Source organism: Arvicanthis niloticus, chromosome 6 (assembly GCF_011762505.2).
Source record: "Arvicanthis niloticus isolate mArvNil1 chromosome 6, mArvNil1.pat.X, whole genome shotgun sequence".
NCBI classification, from domain to species: Eukaryota; Metazoa; Chordata; class Mammalia; order Rodentia; family Muridae; genus Arvicanthis; species Arvicanthis niloticus.
Genome location: NC_047663.1, coordinates 87,175,379 through 87,192,308, shown reverse-complemented (window position 1 = coordinate 87,192,308; position 16,930 = coordinate 87,175,379). Strand labels below are relative to the sequence as shown.

At 42.8% G+C, this 16,930-nt stretch overlaps 1 protein-coding gene across 1 annotated transcript in view; it reads left to right on the top strand.

Annotated features, from left to right (window-relative positions):
* Positions 1 to 2,244: 2,244 nt before the first annotated feature.
* Ubtd2 (ubiquitin domain containing 2) overlaps positions 2,245 to 16,930 on the top strand; it is a 54,487-nt gene continuing 39,801 nt past the window's right edge. The window contains exon 1 of the mRNA XM_034508119.2: positions 2,245 to 2,487. Coding sequence (XP_034364010.1) covers positions 2,418 to 2,487 — 70 coding nt within the window. The 5' untranslated portion in view covers positions 2,245 to 2,417. The remainder of the gene's footprint in view (positions 2,488 to 16,930) is intronic.

The window sequence follows — 16,930 nt, the reverse complement described above, 5'->3', positions numbered from 1 at the left end:
CGCCCCCTCCCAGGCGGGGTATGCTAATGAGTATGCTAATGATGCATTGCAAATTGACCAATCGGACACCTCCATGCGCTTTGCCATGCCCAGGGCTGAGGGTATACAAGCAGCCCGTTCTGGGCATTCAAGGCAGTCTCCCCAAGAAATCTAAAAGAGCACTTCCAATAAAGGTTGTTGAGAAGGATCCGGTTTCTCATGTCTTCCTTGCTGGACAAGCAGGGCGCGACAATACAGGGAGTACAAGATGGAAGCCAGACGCCAACCCAGGAAGTTAATGGCAGAGCTGAGGCCGTGTTACGGCTACATGACTCTGCTCCTAGGAACATGTGTCTCTGTTCTAAGATGCAGGCAGGATGGGAAGCAAGCACTGCTAAGCATCTTTCCACTAGATTGCTCTCTCTCGCTGGCGCCAGTGTAGCTCAGCAGAAAGCCCTTAGCATTTGGGTGCCTACCATCTGTTTAATAGACATCGTAGAAGTCTTGGTTGCTGCAATTTCTGAAGTGAAATTCAGGACAAAGCAATCTCTTTGCAAATACTCAGGCAGCCTCTCTCCTTCAGGGAAGAGATAAAGTGACTAGTATCTGACAGTGTGAGCATTCAGCTGGGAAGGATCAGAGAGACCGGCTCTGTGACACAGCCCTTACGAAGCCCTAATGGAAAAGCAATGTTTGAAAATCCATAACAACATCCAACTGTACACTGCTTTTTTTTTTTTTTTTTTTTTTTTTTTTTTTTGGCTCAGGACTATATCGAGGGCAAAGCTAATCCTTCAGCATTAAGTACAAAATAGTGGACTTCTATTTCTGAGTTTTCATATAAATTCAGAGCTTTGTTTGTTTAACCCTCGTTTTTGCCTGCCCATCAAATGAATACCAGACCTCAAATTTTAATTTGGACTGTTTCTGAGAGCTAGGTTCCCAGATGTGAAATAACCCCCACTCAAATGGTAAGAACATTTTTAAAGCTGTTGATTGGCACTGCCAAACCTTTGCAAAAAAATTGAACCAATTTACACTCCCACCAGCAGTGCACGGGAAGACATTTAAATGCAAATCCTAAGAAGCAGAGTGTCTCTTTCTTAGGTATTTCACTTAAAAAAAAAATTTTTTTTTAATGCTAAGCAAAAGCTGACCTAGGGTTTTATAAAAGGAAAGTCTGGCATAAAAGTGGAACATAGTTATAACAGATTAGGAAAAAAAATAAAGAAAGAAAGAAAGAAAGAAAGAAAGAAAGAAAGAAAGAAAGAAAAGAAAAGAAAAGAAAAACCAAAACCAAAACCTTTCAAAGACCCAAGCAGGCCGATAAAAACGTTAAGGCGCCACAGCAAGAAGCAGAACTCCAAAGGGGCCATTAACAGTTTGGCTTAGGTTGGGATGGTAACCGCCAAGAATGTTGGGCGTGGTCAATGTATCAAATTCTAGTTTATAAAATGCAAAATATTAATACTTCACTTTGTTCTAAAGAAGACTTAAGATGTCTAACGCCAGGATCTAGAATAGTAGCATTGTCTTTAAAACGAAGCCTGTGGGAACGACACACGCACCCGTGGCCCTTCGCTCCCCGCACGGGACAGCAGGCCTGCACAATCAGAGAACACCTCTAACCAAGCGGGCACAGTGATGGCAGGGGCTGCGGACCGTGGGGCCAGCCCGCTGCCTCCACAAATTCAAGGGGTGAAGGGACTTGCGGTCAGGCCAACCCCTCTAAGCACGCCAAGCCCGTCCACGACCCCGAGTCTCCCACGACTCCTCAGTACCCTCTCCCACTGGCCACACCAGAAGGAGCCCCACCTCGACTTCAAGTAAGGACAAACTGGCCACTCCGACCTTACTTGAGTCCTCCTCTTCTTTCCCGCCCACCTCCACTTGCCCCCTACTCCCCGGGCCTCGGGCGCTCGGCTCCACTCGGTTCAGTTCGGCATTCCCCGCCCCTTCGGCGCATGCAGCCAATCAGTGCGCGGCCCCGCCCCTCGAGGCCGTTCCAGCGGGCCGGCCGAGCGCAAGCCGAGCCGGGCTGAGGGCGGCGCCGCGGGCGGGGGCGATGGGGCCTGGCTGCCGGGCGGCGGCGGCGGCGGCGGCGGCGGCGGCGGCGGCGGCGGCCGCGGTGGGGCTTGCCTAGACGCGGGGGCGCGGGGGGCGAGCGGGCGCTGCGGCCCGCCCGGGATGGGCCAAGCCCGGCCTGGCGGGGCCGAGCGGGAGCCGAGGACGGCACGCGGGCCGGGCCTGCGGGCCAGGCGGCCGGGGGGCTGAGGTAGAAGTGGGCGCGGAGGAAGGGGCTGGGCGAGGCGGTGGGAGGAGCGGCGAGGGGGCGGAGGCTGAGCGGCAAGAGAGCGGCGCCTGGCCGGAGGAGGCGACGCGGGAGCAGGCTGAGGCGGCGGCCGGGACGAGCGCCCTGAGGTGGCGGCCGCGGCCCCATGGGCGGGTGCGTGGGCGCCCAGCACGACTCCTCGGGCAGCCTCAACGAGAACTCGGACGGCACGGGAGGTAGGTGGCGCCAGGGGGCGGCCGCGGCCCCCCATTGTTCGCGGCGGCGGCCACCTGTCCCGACCCCGCGCCCCTTTGTCGTTTCTGCTTTGCGTCGGCCCCGCCACGCGCTTCGGGGCCCACGCGGGACCGCGGGCCTAGGCCCAGCTTGAGGGGGACTCTGGCCCGGAGGACAACTCGGCGGCCGGATGGCGGCTCGTGGGGCCGTGGAGGGGGAAAGCCCGGAGTGCCCCCGACGGGCCCCACCGCACCCCCAGCCCTTCCCGCGTCGGCAGAGTTGGCCGGGCTCAGCTTTCCCGAGTTTCGGATGACAGCTGCCCCGGTTGGTTCCAGTTTCTGGAGCTGGGCTGGGGAAGTCTCTAAGTGGCCATGTGCAGTGTTTTAAGGAGGAGGGGGGAGACGATCGGCCCGAGGAAAACGTGGCTCTCTGCTGCTGCCAGGGGCGTTAGCCCAATGTGCCGTCGGGGCGCACTCGTCAAATTCCGATGTGTCTTACGTAAAAGGAGAACGTGCAGGATAAAGTGTACCCCAGTATAAGATTAGTGCTTTGAATAAAAGTTTTCCAACGCGGCTCGCACTTCTCGGTTATCGTAACCGTGATGAGAGAGGTCGCTTAATTCCATTCTTAGTAGTTGTAGAGGGTAAGGTTGACTTTACTTTTATTGACCTTAAAAGTGCAGAGCCCATTCATTATATAGAATGTGTAGAAGTTCGAACACTGTAGAAAAGAGCCACCAGGGAATGGCAAAGATAACCTGATTTGATTAGAACCTTGTATTGGGTGCCTTCAAATCGGGTGCATATTTTTAAGTTGTTTAGTTGCTTGGGAATAGGCGGGTGACATCTTTTCACACCTTGAGACCAGGTGCCTGCCCTTGAATCCTGGACACCCAACTTTTTAACAAGACATTTCCCGTTTTAGGTGATGTTTAGCCATGCCACTTCACTAAAACCTCATGAAATGTTGTCATGAAATGTTGGACAAGCTATTTGAGAACCCAAATGAAAATTGTCTTGAAAAAGTAGTCCCTGGAAATGCTCCTTTGTAGTGCATTTCATGTCACAGCCTGTTTACTTGGTGAGATCCTCTGTGACAACAAAGCCCAGTGTAGAAAGGGCGTGATAACACTGGGCTAAGGGGAAATCAGTGATCAGATGGCAGATGGTACCAGTTAAGCATGCTAGTACTTACTAGCATTCAGTTTAACTTTCACATATGTTAAAACTATAATATTCCTTTAAGATTGAGTCAGTTTAACCCTTTTGGCAGTGCAACTTAGGATCCAATCACAATAGCATGGGGTTTTAGAAGCATGAAATCCTAGCTTTAGACAGTTACTACCAGTGGCCTACAGTTAGATAGCTCTAGTATCAGTTTCTTTTAGCATTTAAGTTTTCCAAACCATCATCTGCTGTTTTTCTAAAGAGAGGTTTTTAAAGAGAAAGTACCTCCTCTTTTTCTTCTGGGGAAAGGATACAGGATAGCCCTGATGTAACTGGCAGAAGACGGGTCTGTAGAGGATAAAAGAATTCTTTCTGGAATTTAATTTTGGAAGCCTTTGTTCTCCATTACTGTCATGAGAGGTAAGAGCTAACTGGAGCCAGCAACTCGGGAGGCTGCAGCTAGATGATCTTAAGTTCCAGGCCAGTCCTGGCTGCATAGCAAAATCCTGTTACCAAAACCAACAAAAAGTTACTGTGCTCTGTGTTTCAGTTTAACATGTTAACAGTTTGTTGTTGTTGTTGTTGTTGTTGTTGTTGTTGTTGTTTGGAAGGGAATAACTTTTTTCCTAAGGGTGTTGGCAAAGATCTTAGCTTTTCAAACATCAGCAGTTTTAATCTGGTTATAACATTAATCTGAGTTATAACATTTTCATCAACACGGAGTCTATAATGCAGCCTTCAGGTGTGTTTCATGACAGTTAACATTCATAGTACTATGTAAGCACCACCATTTTAGAATGGCCCCAGCCTTTCCAAGTCAGCTGGTCCGTAATAGATATGATCTAAAATACTTGAATACTGTATTTTCCTTTTCCATCTGGATCCAAGTATTTTTAATGTGAGTATAAAAATACCCAAAAAAAAAGCCTTCTTAGGTAGATTACTTCTGTGAAGGAATTTGGGGAATTCTTACAAAAACATAACACTGTGGAGGTGGCTTCATTCTCACACTAACATTTGTATTACTGTTTGAGTCATTGATGCTATCTATAGTTCTGGTCGACCTTATCTAGAATTCAGGTTTGAGTTTAAAGTACTTAGGTTTTTTTTTTTTTTTTGTGTGTTTAATTTTAAACAAGATAGGTCTATTATAGATTCAAGATTAGCTAATATACCCTCCTAACTTTCATTTCCTTGAGTCTTCCATGGTTGGGGCATTTTTTTTAACAGCATGTTTTCTATGGTTCTCTTTTTAATGATGACATTGTAAAGCTGGACTTGGTACTTAGGACCTATAGACAAGGGGTAAAGGTGTGCATGTATTGCACACATGCGTGGTGGATGTAAAGACAATTTTTGGTTCTCTTCTTCCACCATGTTGGTCCTAGGGATTGAACTCTGGAGCCTTTACTCTGGTCCCCTTATGATTTTTTAAAATAAATATTTATGAAGAGCATCAGTACAATAATTGAAGACAATTGAATAATTGAAGTGTGCTTATTTTCTTAGTTCATTACTTTAGTTAGCTCTTCAATGACACCCAAGAGAACTGGTTCTGGTATCTGCAGGTTCCTAGGTTCTCAGGAAGCTAGTCAAATGCTGGACACGTGTTGCTTTAATCATTACATCAGAATGTCTTTGCATCGTTATGTAGTCTTTCAGATATCTGTTTATAGCAGCCTTACAGACACCTACTCAGTGAGTAACAATGTATTTGGAATTATAAAATCTACCATATTTATCTGGTATTTATTATGTAACAAGTCCTGTGCTAAGGGATTAATAGATGCACTGAGTCTACACTTCTTTGAGGTGGATATCAGTCAACCCTATATTGTAGGTAAAGGTTGAAGCCTGAAGAAACTAAATAATGTCCTCCACATCATATAGCTTAGAATGGCAGTGAGCGTTTTTTATTCAGGGCTGAAATTAAAGAGCTTTCCTTTTCTTGTTTTATTTAAGAAATTATCATAAATATGGTATTAACCTTTTTTGTTGTTATTTGTTTTTGTTACTGTTATTCAAGACAAGGTCTTTTTTATGTAGCCCTGGCTGTCCAGACTCTGTAGACCAAGCTGGCTTCAAACTCAGAGATCTGCCTGCTTCTGCTTCCTGCATGCTAGGAGCAGTGTGCCATCACACATGGATAACTGTTTTGAGTTCAGTTCAGTGTTATAACTGTCATCACCATCCACATTTCTTTTCTTCAGATATGTCTCTCTCTTCCCTCTCTTCTCAGCCTCTGATAACCATTAATGTACCTTTTTTTTTTTAATGATGAGTTTACCTGTTCAGGATGTTTTATATAAATGGAATCTCATAATAGTCTTTTCTTTGTGGTTTATTTCGCTTAACATAATCTTTTCTGGGCTCATCTTATAGCAGGTGTCAATATTTGATCTTTTTATAATTGAATAATATCCTATTGTAAGTGTTCACAGGTTTTCCTTACCTAGCTGTCTGTTGCTTTGTATTTAAGTTGTTTCTACATTTTGGTACAAATAATGCATTTGTGAACTTCAGTTGCATAGACATTTATTTTCATTTCTTTGTCTTGGGGGGAGGGGGGTGTCTTGAGACAGAATTTCTCTGTGTAGCCCTGGCTGTCCTTGAACTCACTCTGTAGACCAGGCTGGCCTCTAGCTCAGAAATCCGTCTGCCTCTACCTCCCAAGTGCTGGGATTAAAGGCGTGCACCACCACCACCCGGCTTTCATTTCTTTTTTAAAGATATCTAGAAGTAGAACTATTAGGGAATTATGATAATTCTAGTTATCTTTTTGAGGACCTGCCAGACTTTTTAATAGAGCCCATACTGTCTTACATTTGTACTTGAAATCTCTCTGCAATTTCTCTCCTTCCTCACCAACACTTCTTATTTTCCATTTTTCAGAGCATCACAACTCTAGAGATTGTGAAATGCTCTGTCCTTCAGGTTTGGTTTGAATTCCCTGATGAGTTCTGTCATTTAGTATCTTTTTATGTACTTGATGGCCATGTATATACTTTTGGGGGAAATGTCGACCCAGGTCCTTTGGCTCTGTGATGCTGGGATCTTTATATCAAATACATCTGTGCAAATGTTTTTCCCGTTCTTTGGATGATCTTTTCATTTACTGGCTAGTTTGTTTTTTTTTTTTTTAAACAATTGTCTGTAATTTTAATAAAGTTCAATTTATTTTCTTTCATTGCCAATGCTTCTACTCTGAGTTTTAAATCTACTCATATATCTGTCCCCGATGACTGTAAGCAGTAGTTCAAGTTCATTAGTCCATCAGGGCACACTTTCCCTTCTCAGTTAAAAACAGAAAACGCTCAGGCTTATTTCCTTTGATTTGGGAAAGATTATTAGCAATGTGGTCTTTTCCATAAACTCACTTAAGCTTTTCTTTCCTCGGTGCATACTGGAGCTTTGCATATGCTAGGCTCTATCACTGAGCTACAGCTCCTCGAGTACTTGCTGTTTTATAGCCCAGGCTTGCCTTGAACTGAAGATCCTTCTGCCTTAACCTGAATGTTGAGATGAGAGAGGAGTATGCTACCCTCACCTGGCTCCACTTTGTTGCTGCTGCTTCTGCTGCTGCTGCTTCCTCTTCTTCTTCTCTTCTTCTCTTTTCTTCTTCTTCTTTTTGGTTTTTCAAGACAGGGTTTCTCTGTGTAGCCCTGGCTATCCTGGAACTCACTCTGTAGACCAGGCTGGCCTCGAACTCAGAAATCCGCCTGCCTTTGCCTCCCAAGTGCTGGGGCTAAAGGCATGCACCACCACTGCCTGGCTCCACTTAGCTTCTTTTAATAATTATAATAATTTAAATTATATATAATATAAATTATAATATATTTAAAACAATTTTAAAATAATTCTTATTTTAAAAATATTTGTATTGATGTGTTTGAATGTTTTGCCTGCATATATATGGATATGCATTGTGGCTGTGCCTGGTTCTGACAAAGACCAGAAAAAGGCTAAATCCTTGGAACTGGAGTGGATGTGACCTCCATGTAGCTTGATGACTGAGCCATCTCTCCAGCTCCACTTCAGCTTCTTGAACAAGAGATGATGGTTGTGTTTTCTGGGGTCAACAAAAGCGTTAGTCCCAAAAGAGGAATCTTGATCTTTTTTGTGACTATTTCAAAAGCCTTCCTTAGGAAAGTATAATATGCACACGTGAAACAACTACAGTGCAGTATAGACACATAATGTAATGTCCTGCAACCACACATGCTGTGGGAATAACAAGGAAACAGTAATCTCAGCACTATGGGACTGGGAAGAGAAGCTCTGAAAGTGGCCAGAAGCTGGGTGAGGTAACAGTAATCCCAGCACCTAGAGGGAATGGAGGCAGGAGGATCAGTTCAAGTTTATCCTCATCTATATAGCTACTTTGAGTTTATCCTAGGCTACATGAGACCCTTTCTCAAACAACAAAATACTCAGAATAAGGAACAAACTAGTTTTCAAAACATGTTTTAGGCTGGGTGTGGTGTGTACACCTTTAATCTCAGTACTTGGGAGGCAGAGGCAGGCAGACCTCTGATTTTGAGGACAGCCAGGGCTACATAGTGAGACCCTATCTCCAGTATGTGTGTGCGTGTATATATATATTAATTTTAAGTATGCATACACGCCTGCATGCACTTGTGTTTGTTTGTTTGTGCATCTGTGCACCCGTGAAGGTGCCTGTAGAGGCCAAAGGTGTTGGATCCCTCTGGAGCTAGAATTACAGATGTTTGTGAGTGACCTGATATGGGTGTTAGGATTCCGACTTGGGTCCTCTGAAAGAGCGGTATGTGCTCCTAACCACTGAGCAGTCTCTCTAGCACCTTATATTTTGCTTCTAAATTTAAAACCCAGGTGTGGTGACCACACATGCTGCCCTGGCACTTGGGAGGTATGGGCAGGAGGATCAAAAATTTGAAGTAATTTTCAACTATATAGTAAATTCAGGAGCAGCTTGGGTTTCAGTGAGAGTTTGCTTAAAAAGATTTATTGGGGTCCTAGAGAAATGGCTCAAGAGTTAAGAGCACTGACACCTCTTCCAGAAGACCCTGGTTCAATTCCCAGCACCTACATGGCAGATCACACCTGTCTATAACTCTAGTTCCAGGGATTTTTACACCCTCACACAGACATACATGCAAGTTGAACACCAATGAACATAAAAATAAATTATATATTAAAAAAACAAAGTGCAAGTGGGGCCAAGCCCGAGCAAGCAGGTCTGGAGCAAGAGGAAGAAAGGAAAAGGGGGGTGGGAGTGGGGGGACAAAATGAGACAAAAGGAAGGACATGTTCATACACTGGAAGAGAGAACATCCTAAATGGAGGAATAGTTGGGAGTCAAGGCTGAAAGAGATTTTATTATTTATTTATTTTGGGTTTTTTTTGAGACAGGTTTTCTCTATAGCCCTGGCTGTCCTGGAATGATGAGGCTAGCCTCAAACTCAGAGATCCACCTACCTCTGCCAAGTGCTGGGATTAAAGGCGTGCGCCACCACTGCCCAGCTAACAGAAACTCTTAACATGATGGGAGTTATAGGTGTGTGTTCCTGACTTTGATTGCCTTTTTTTCTTTTGGACAGATCCCTTCTTTATGGAGGGACTTTTAGTTGAATCTTGGTTTTCCTGCTGCAATACAAAGCTTTCACAGCTAGTTCTGATAGCACTTTACAGCAGTATTTAATGAGAATGATTATTGAGTGCTAATCACTAGTAATACGCTTTTGCATAAATAAATTGCCTATTTCTCTTGGCTTTAGGCAAAGTGAATTCTTGCTGAAGAAAAAGTTGGGTTGATTTAGGTTAAGAAATACAGTTAAGCTGGGCGGTGGTGGCACACGCCTTTAATCCCAGCACTTGGGAGGCAGAGGCAGGCGGATTTCTGACTTCTAGGCCAGCCTGGTCTACAGAGTGAGTTCCAGGACAGCCAGGGCTACACAGAGAAACCCTGTCTTGAAAAAAAAAAAAAAAAAAGAAAGAAAGAAATACAGTTAAATTAGTTGGACATGATAAGTTTAGTGATGCATCTGATCTTCTTCCTGTCCCCTCACTATCCTTGCCATATTTCTACCTATTGAACAGTGTTGGGCAACCAAGTGTGGTAACCAAGTCCTCATGATTGACTGATAGTTCAGGAACAGTAGATTGAGAATTTCTAATGCATTTGTACTTAAAGGTGCATGTGTGTTGGCCAGGAGCAGTCAGTGTGTGATAATCTTGCATTAGAGTACTTGATTTGCAGTTGGCAAGACTCATGTTATTTATTTATTTATTATTGTGTGGGTGAGTGATGTGTGTGGAGGTCAGAGGACAACTTTGTAGAGTTAGCTCTCTCCTATCTCCTTGTGAGTTCTGTAAAATGAACTCAGGTCATTAGGCTTCTGTTGTCAGATGGTAAAGTGTCTTTCCCACTAAGCTAATCTTGCTAGCTCAAAGTTTTTGTTTTGTTTTGTTAAAATATATTGACATTGAACAGAGAGGTTAAATATTGCTAGGAATATATTGAGTGTTGTAATATAAAATACCATATTTTTGTATGTGTACAGTAACATTTTCTAAATTTCCACCATAGCTCCCATATCAGTTACTTTTGTATTGGTGTGACCTAACTTCAGGGAGAAAGGATTCAAAGGCTTCAGTTCATGGTTGGCTGCTCCATTACTTTGGACTTGTGGTGAAAGGGAGCATCTTCACTAATGAGATGGTGTAAAGGAAGGTGCTTACCTCCCAGCAGATAGGACGTTGGGATGGGGGGTGGGCAAGGTGGCCTGCTTTTTTTTCTCTTGGTCCCATCTCCTGAAGTTTTCACCCCCTCCCAAAATAGCCCAACAATCATAAGCCTTTACAGAAGCTTATAGGGGACAATTCATATTCAAACCATAGCAGCTGCTTTGAGAAATGGGATTTCTGTTAAGCCAGACATCGAAGGAAACTGAAGTATTTAACTACATGAGTTTGGCTTGATGTAGAATATTACTGATAAATAATTCCTCAATACGGGGCTGAGGTATTTTTGTTTTGTAGTGCTGGAGATTTAAGCCAGGGCCTTCTGCATATGATGTAAGCATTTTCCAGCTGAAGTACAGCCCTAGCCTGTGACTGAATGATGATGGACTGATTTGGGGCTTTTCTAATTGAGTGTTTACTATCCCAGGAAAATGGTTAGATGATTATGCATTTATTGTAGACTGGATTCAAGATCTACTCAGGCATACAGCTTTGATTGGCTCATATAGCATCCATGCTTTTGAGCTATGTCTAGTTTACTTGGTTGTGACTATACCCTTCACTTAGGGTAGACATTTTATTTCCTAGGGGAGTTAAAATGCTTCTTTCAAAAGCTTATTTCAGACAGACTCATTGTACACTGGCCAGGCTAGTATCTAACTCTACAGGCATATGCCACCATCCCTGGCATTTCCCGTAACTTTTAAATAAAATAGCAGGCCTCCATTATTCTGACTCCATGTACTTGAAGCTATCTGTGTAACCAGAGCTACAAGGCCAACTCTTGAGATAATCAAATAGCTTATGGTTACTGGAGGAGGCATACATTTAAATAATTAAGGTTTAAAAAAATCTCCACAGCAATGAGAATGTTAGGAAAATTCAAATAATAACAAGGAGCAGGGTCAGAAAGCTTCAAAACAGAGGTGGTATAAAAAGTTTGCTTATTCCACATCCCCTTTTCCCCCTCGCCCCTCACCTCCTTTAGTAGGAGAGCTAGCCTGGGGGCCATGAGAGTGTGTGAGTCAGTCCTGTCCCTCTCCTGGGCAGCACAGGAGAGCTGTAGAAGGGGCACAGGTGAGCTGGCCTCAAGGGTAAGAGCCTAGGAGAGCTGGCCCTGCCACTTATCTGGCAGTGAGGTGGCATGAGTGTGGAGATGATGGTCTCCCACTTGCAGTAGTCAGGAGAGCTAGGCACAAGGGCTTGAGAGCAGGAGAGCTAGTCCTGCCCTGTCACTGGCTATACCACTCAGGCCCTGCAACTCTCCTGAGCAACGAAGTGGAGCTTGCCCTGATATTGAAGGCATGAGTGAGCCAGCCCTAATGGTGTGAGAGCAGGAGAGTTGTCCCAGCCCCTCACAGAGGGGGCTGCAGCACCTAAGAGAGTGGGCCCCATGCCTTGACTGGGCAACACAGTGGAGCTGGCAAGAAAAGCTGTGTGGACCCAGGGACATACTGTGGGACACACAATGACGTACTACAGCTTCTATGAGAGATGTTTTCTATGCTTTTTGTTGTTATATATGTGTGTTTTATTTTATAGGGAAAGTTGTAAGGGTGAAGGGCAGATATGAGGTGATGGGAAGATGAGCGGGACTGGGGTGCATGATAGGAAACTCACAAAGAACCAATAAAAAGTTTTAAAAAAAAATACCCAATTTAAAAATTTATAATGCAAGGCGTGGTGGCACATACTATTGATCCTACCATTCAAGAGGCAGAGGCTGGTGGAATTTCTGAGAGTTTGAGGCCAACCGGGGTTACATAGTGAAACCCTGTCTCCAAAAAAAAGAAGGGTTTTATTGTTATTGGGTTTTATTTTGTTTTGTTGTAAGGAGGGAGGGTTTCTATGAATGGCAGAATAGTGATCTCTGTGGAGAGGATTCTGATCTAGGGAAAGAACGCTTTTTAGGAGAGTTCAAAGAGGAAGAGAGCTTGTGAGGGATAAGATAAAATACAAAGTTCTTGGGTTTTGAAGCAGGGTTTGCTGCTGGGCTTGGAACTAGCTGATTTGGCTAGACTGTGGTCAGCACGGCCTAGGGGTCCTCTTGTCTCCACCTGCCCAGAGCTGGGTTACAGACATGCGCTGTTCCCGTGTGTTGTCTTACATGGCTTTAGGGTTCTAACTTCAGTCCTCATGCTTGAACATCATGTGTTTTACTGACTAAGTCATCTTTCTGGTCACATTTTTGCTTGCTGTCTGCTACTTAGATTAGACAAATTATGAAATATATTTCCCTTTTGAGGGTATGGGGGGGTCTTGTTGCCCATACCCAGCCTGGTTTTGACTTGCTTTGCTGTTAAGGATAACCTTGAACTTCTGATTCTCCTGTCTCTACCTCCTGACTGTTGGTGCCCCACCACATTCAGTTTCATACAGTACTAGGGATCAGATCCAGGGCTGTGAGCATGCCAGGCAAGTACTAACAGGTACATGCTCTGTTCTTTGTATTTAGCCAATAGATCTTATTGGCTACAGTTTTCTTTATATGATATGTCTTTCTTTCTTTGGTTTCACTCTTTGAAATTAAACAAGCCATTATATATTTCCAGGATGCACCTCTAAAAAATAAAGTTCCTGTCATAGTACTATGATTACACCTAACCTTGGAACTATTATCCTTCATGTTCTCAAGATCTAGTTCATAATTAGACTTCCCAATTTCTTTCCAAATACCTTTTTTTTTCAAAATTGGGATCCTGTTGGTATTTAGACATTGCATATGATTTTTTTTCAGTCTTTTTTTTTAAATCTAGAAGTACCCCTTTCCTTCTTTGGCACTGACTTTTTTTAAAAAGAGTTTTACAGATAGACCATAGTCTGGGATTATCTGTGACCCTGGGTTTTCATTTTCCTGTGTTCTAGCCTCTGTGGTTTTCCTTAATCTAGAAATTAGGTAGGTCTGATTTTGATAGAGGGTTATTAATCATTAATGGTATTAATGATTAATAAAAACTGGAAATTAGGTAGATCTAATTTTAACAAGATAATTATAATGTACCTGGGGTACAGTGGCTTCATACTCTTCCCATTTTCTTCGTTGTCTTCAACATTAGTATAATTTACATTATTGAGCAAGTCTAAACCTTTATCCCCTGTCATCCTCACAACTTCGATTCACTACTTACAGGACTGTCCTTACTCCTACCCCTATTTAAAAAATGATTTGTTGTGGTTATTTTTGAATATTATTTCTCTTAGAATGTAAGCTATCCTTGACAAAGAATTTAGTTGTCTGTGCCGGAGGTTCCAGTACATTGTGTACTACATTTCCTATAATGGTATTAGAAAGAAAGTAACTAGTTCCTTTGTTGAAGACCTTACTTGATTCTGGAACAGGAGTTTAGTTTAATAGGACCATATAGTGTGAAAACGACCCTTGAGAGTGAGTCCACTTACCCTTCCTCTCTTTATGACTTTAGGTGAATCACTTGACTTCCCAGCTCCTTAGTTTTTAACACATTGGATAATATCAGTAGATTAAAACAATTTCTTTGTCAATGGAGCTTTCTTTTTAGGCTTTTTGTCCCATTTAACCTATTAGTTGTAACTTACATGCAAAGCTCAGCATTTAGTAATGTTCTTTTATTCTAGTTTTATAGTCAGTAAACTCTTCATTCAAAAGAAGGTAAAAAGAAATCATTTAGTCTCATAAAGTTTAAATCACCCTCACTGAAATGTATATGTATTCAACAGTTAATGTGTATGTGACAGGTCATACAGCATCTTGTTTTCCCTGAGCACTGTTTGTTATCTTGCAGTGTTGGTATGTACATAGACTGCAGATGCATCTGAGTTTGCAGTGTCATTTGATGGAACCTAGATATTTAAGTACTGTGTTAATGTGCTCACTTGCACAGCCTTACATGTGTGGGTAAATGTGCACCATGTTATCAAGAGGTACCACAGTCAGCAGCATCGTTGCAGAGTTCCCTAAATTTCACATGCACAGACAGATACAAGAGAAGCTTTGCTTCACAGTCTTTTTTTTTTTTTTTTGGTTTGTTTTTTCGAGATAGGGTTTCTCTGTGTAGCCCTGGCTATCTTGGAACTCACTCTGTAGACCAGGCTTGCCTCAAACTCAGAAATCCGCCTGCCTCTGCCTCCCAAGTGCTAGGGCTAAAGGTGTGCGCCACCACTGCCCAGCTGAAGCTTCAGTCTTTAGCAGATGCCATCCTACTTCATGATAGCCTTTATGTTTGAAATTTGACTTTGTGGAGCTTTGTATTGCAGTTCTGTTCCAGCACTGAAGAGACAGGCAGGCAGATCTCTTGAGTTCAGGACAGCCAGGTCTACATAAAAGGATGTCTTTTAAAAAAAAAAAAAAAATTGAACTAGAAAGTCTTCCAGGCCATGCTGAGGAAGCTGTTTTGTTCCCTCGAGTTCTTTGAAGCCAGTTTTAAAAATCATATGATAAGATCTTAGGAAAAAAGTCTTCATATAATTTTAGTTTTTTTCTACTCTGAGGTTAATATGTTAGGTGTTTTATTATACATTCAGAGTGTCTTAGAGTGACTGAAAAGTAGTGAGTCAGTTAAGAGGTTTATTCAATTTAGAGAAACATGATACCAAATTTATTTAAATTCTAAAAAGACTGGTGTTGAACAAAGGAAAGATTAATACATTAAAATTAGCCATGAGTGGCTGTAGTATTTAACAGTCTTCTTATAGCTTCTGGAAGCTTCTTTACTCCTTTCCATCCCTACCCTCAGTTAATTTTCCAAGGACTTTAACAGACAAGGAACAAGGCTTCAGACAGTCTTTCTCTTCCAGAGCAGCGTCAGCTTCATAATATATTTCATAAATTGCAGTTGTTTCATTATTTATGATACGAATTGGAGTGCAACTTGATGCTGTGAGGCTCACTCTCTACCTCTTCCCTGGCTTCACTTTTCTCCTCTCAGACATTGTGGTGGTTTGAATAGGTTTGGCCCCCATACATTCATGTGTTTGAATGCTTGGCCATGGGGAGTGGTACTGTCAGGAAGTGTGGAGGAAGTATGTCAGTGTGGGGGCAGGGAGCTTTCACATCTGGCCAGTGTGATAGTCTTCAGTGCTGTCTTCAGATCAAGATGTAGAACTCTCAGCTCCTTCTCCAGTACCATGTCTGCCTGTGTGCTGCCATGCTTCCCACCTTCCTGCCATGATGATAATGTAAGCCAGCCCCAATGAAATGTTTTCCTTTATAAGAGTTGTCTTGGTAATGGTGTCTCTTCACAGCAACAAAACTGTAACTAAGATAGATGTCAACTATTCTAGTTCTTTGCCTAAAATTGATAAAAGTTTGTGTTATGCTTAACCTCAGGAAGTTCCTGGAAAGTCCCTGATAGATAGAGGTCTATGATAGGTTTGTCTATGGCATAGAAAGGAGGAACCAAAGCCAGAAACGTAGCTTAGTGGTAAAGTGCTGCCCTAGCATGTTCTAGACTCTGGCTTCAATTCCCAGCACTAAGGACAAAGAGGATGGGGAGTAGGAGCCAGAATCAGATGAGAGTCCAGAGGTGTTTTATCTGCTTTGTTTGTTAAAACTTATTCATGGCTTCCGAAGAGTGGGTAAGTCAGATGAAACAAAGGGATATCAGAGGTATGTCGTGAGATCTGCACCTTCCAAGTGAGTGGATAATGGTCTTTTTCTCTCTCAAGATTTTTTTTTATTTATTTATTTTGGGGTGGGTTTTTTTTGTTTTGTTTTGGAGTTTGTTTTTGTTTGTTTTGTTTTTTGGTTTTTTTTGTTGTTGTTGTTGTTTTTGAGACAGGGTCTCACTATGTCATAGTCTTTGCTGTCCTAGAACTCACTATAAATGTAAATCAGGCTGGCCTTGAACTCTCAGAGATGAACCTCCCTCTGTATCAGGAGTGCTGAGATTGAAGGTGTACATACCACCATGCCCAGTTTGGTGCTGCTCCTTTTTTTTAGTTTTTATTTTGGTTTTTGAAACAGGGTCTCACTTGGCTGGCCTGGAACTCAGAGCAGTTCGCCTGCCTGTGCCACTAACCATGTTCTTATTACATTTATTACATTGGGCAGGTATAATGGCAGCATTCAGAAGGCAGAGGCAAAAAGGTTAAAATTTTAAGGCCAACCTGTTTTATATAATTAATTCTAGTTCAGCTATGACTACTTAGGAAGACTACCTCAAAACAATCAACAAAAGCGTTTCTCTGTGATATATTTTTAATTTTTAAAAGTTTTTTTTTTTTTTTTTATTTTTGGCTTTTCAAGACAGAGTTTCTTTGTAGCACTGGTTGTTCTGGACTCATTCTATAGACCAAGCTGGCCTTGAACACTAGAGATCCACCTACCTCTGCTCCCCAGTGTTGGGATCAAAGGCATGCACCACCATGCCAGGCTTTATTTTTAGATTTTTTTAAATTACATTTTTTGAGTTGTGTAGGGATATTTGAGTATGTGTTTACACCCATGTGCCATGTTTATATTGTGTGGGGATCAGAGGTAGCTTGATAAATCTGTCCTCTCCTTTCACCATGTGAGTCCTAGGCATTGAACTCAGGTTATCAGGCTTGGCCACAGATGTCTTTACCTCCTTAGCAAGCT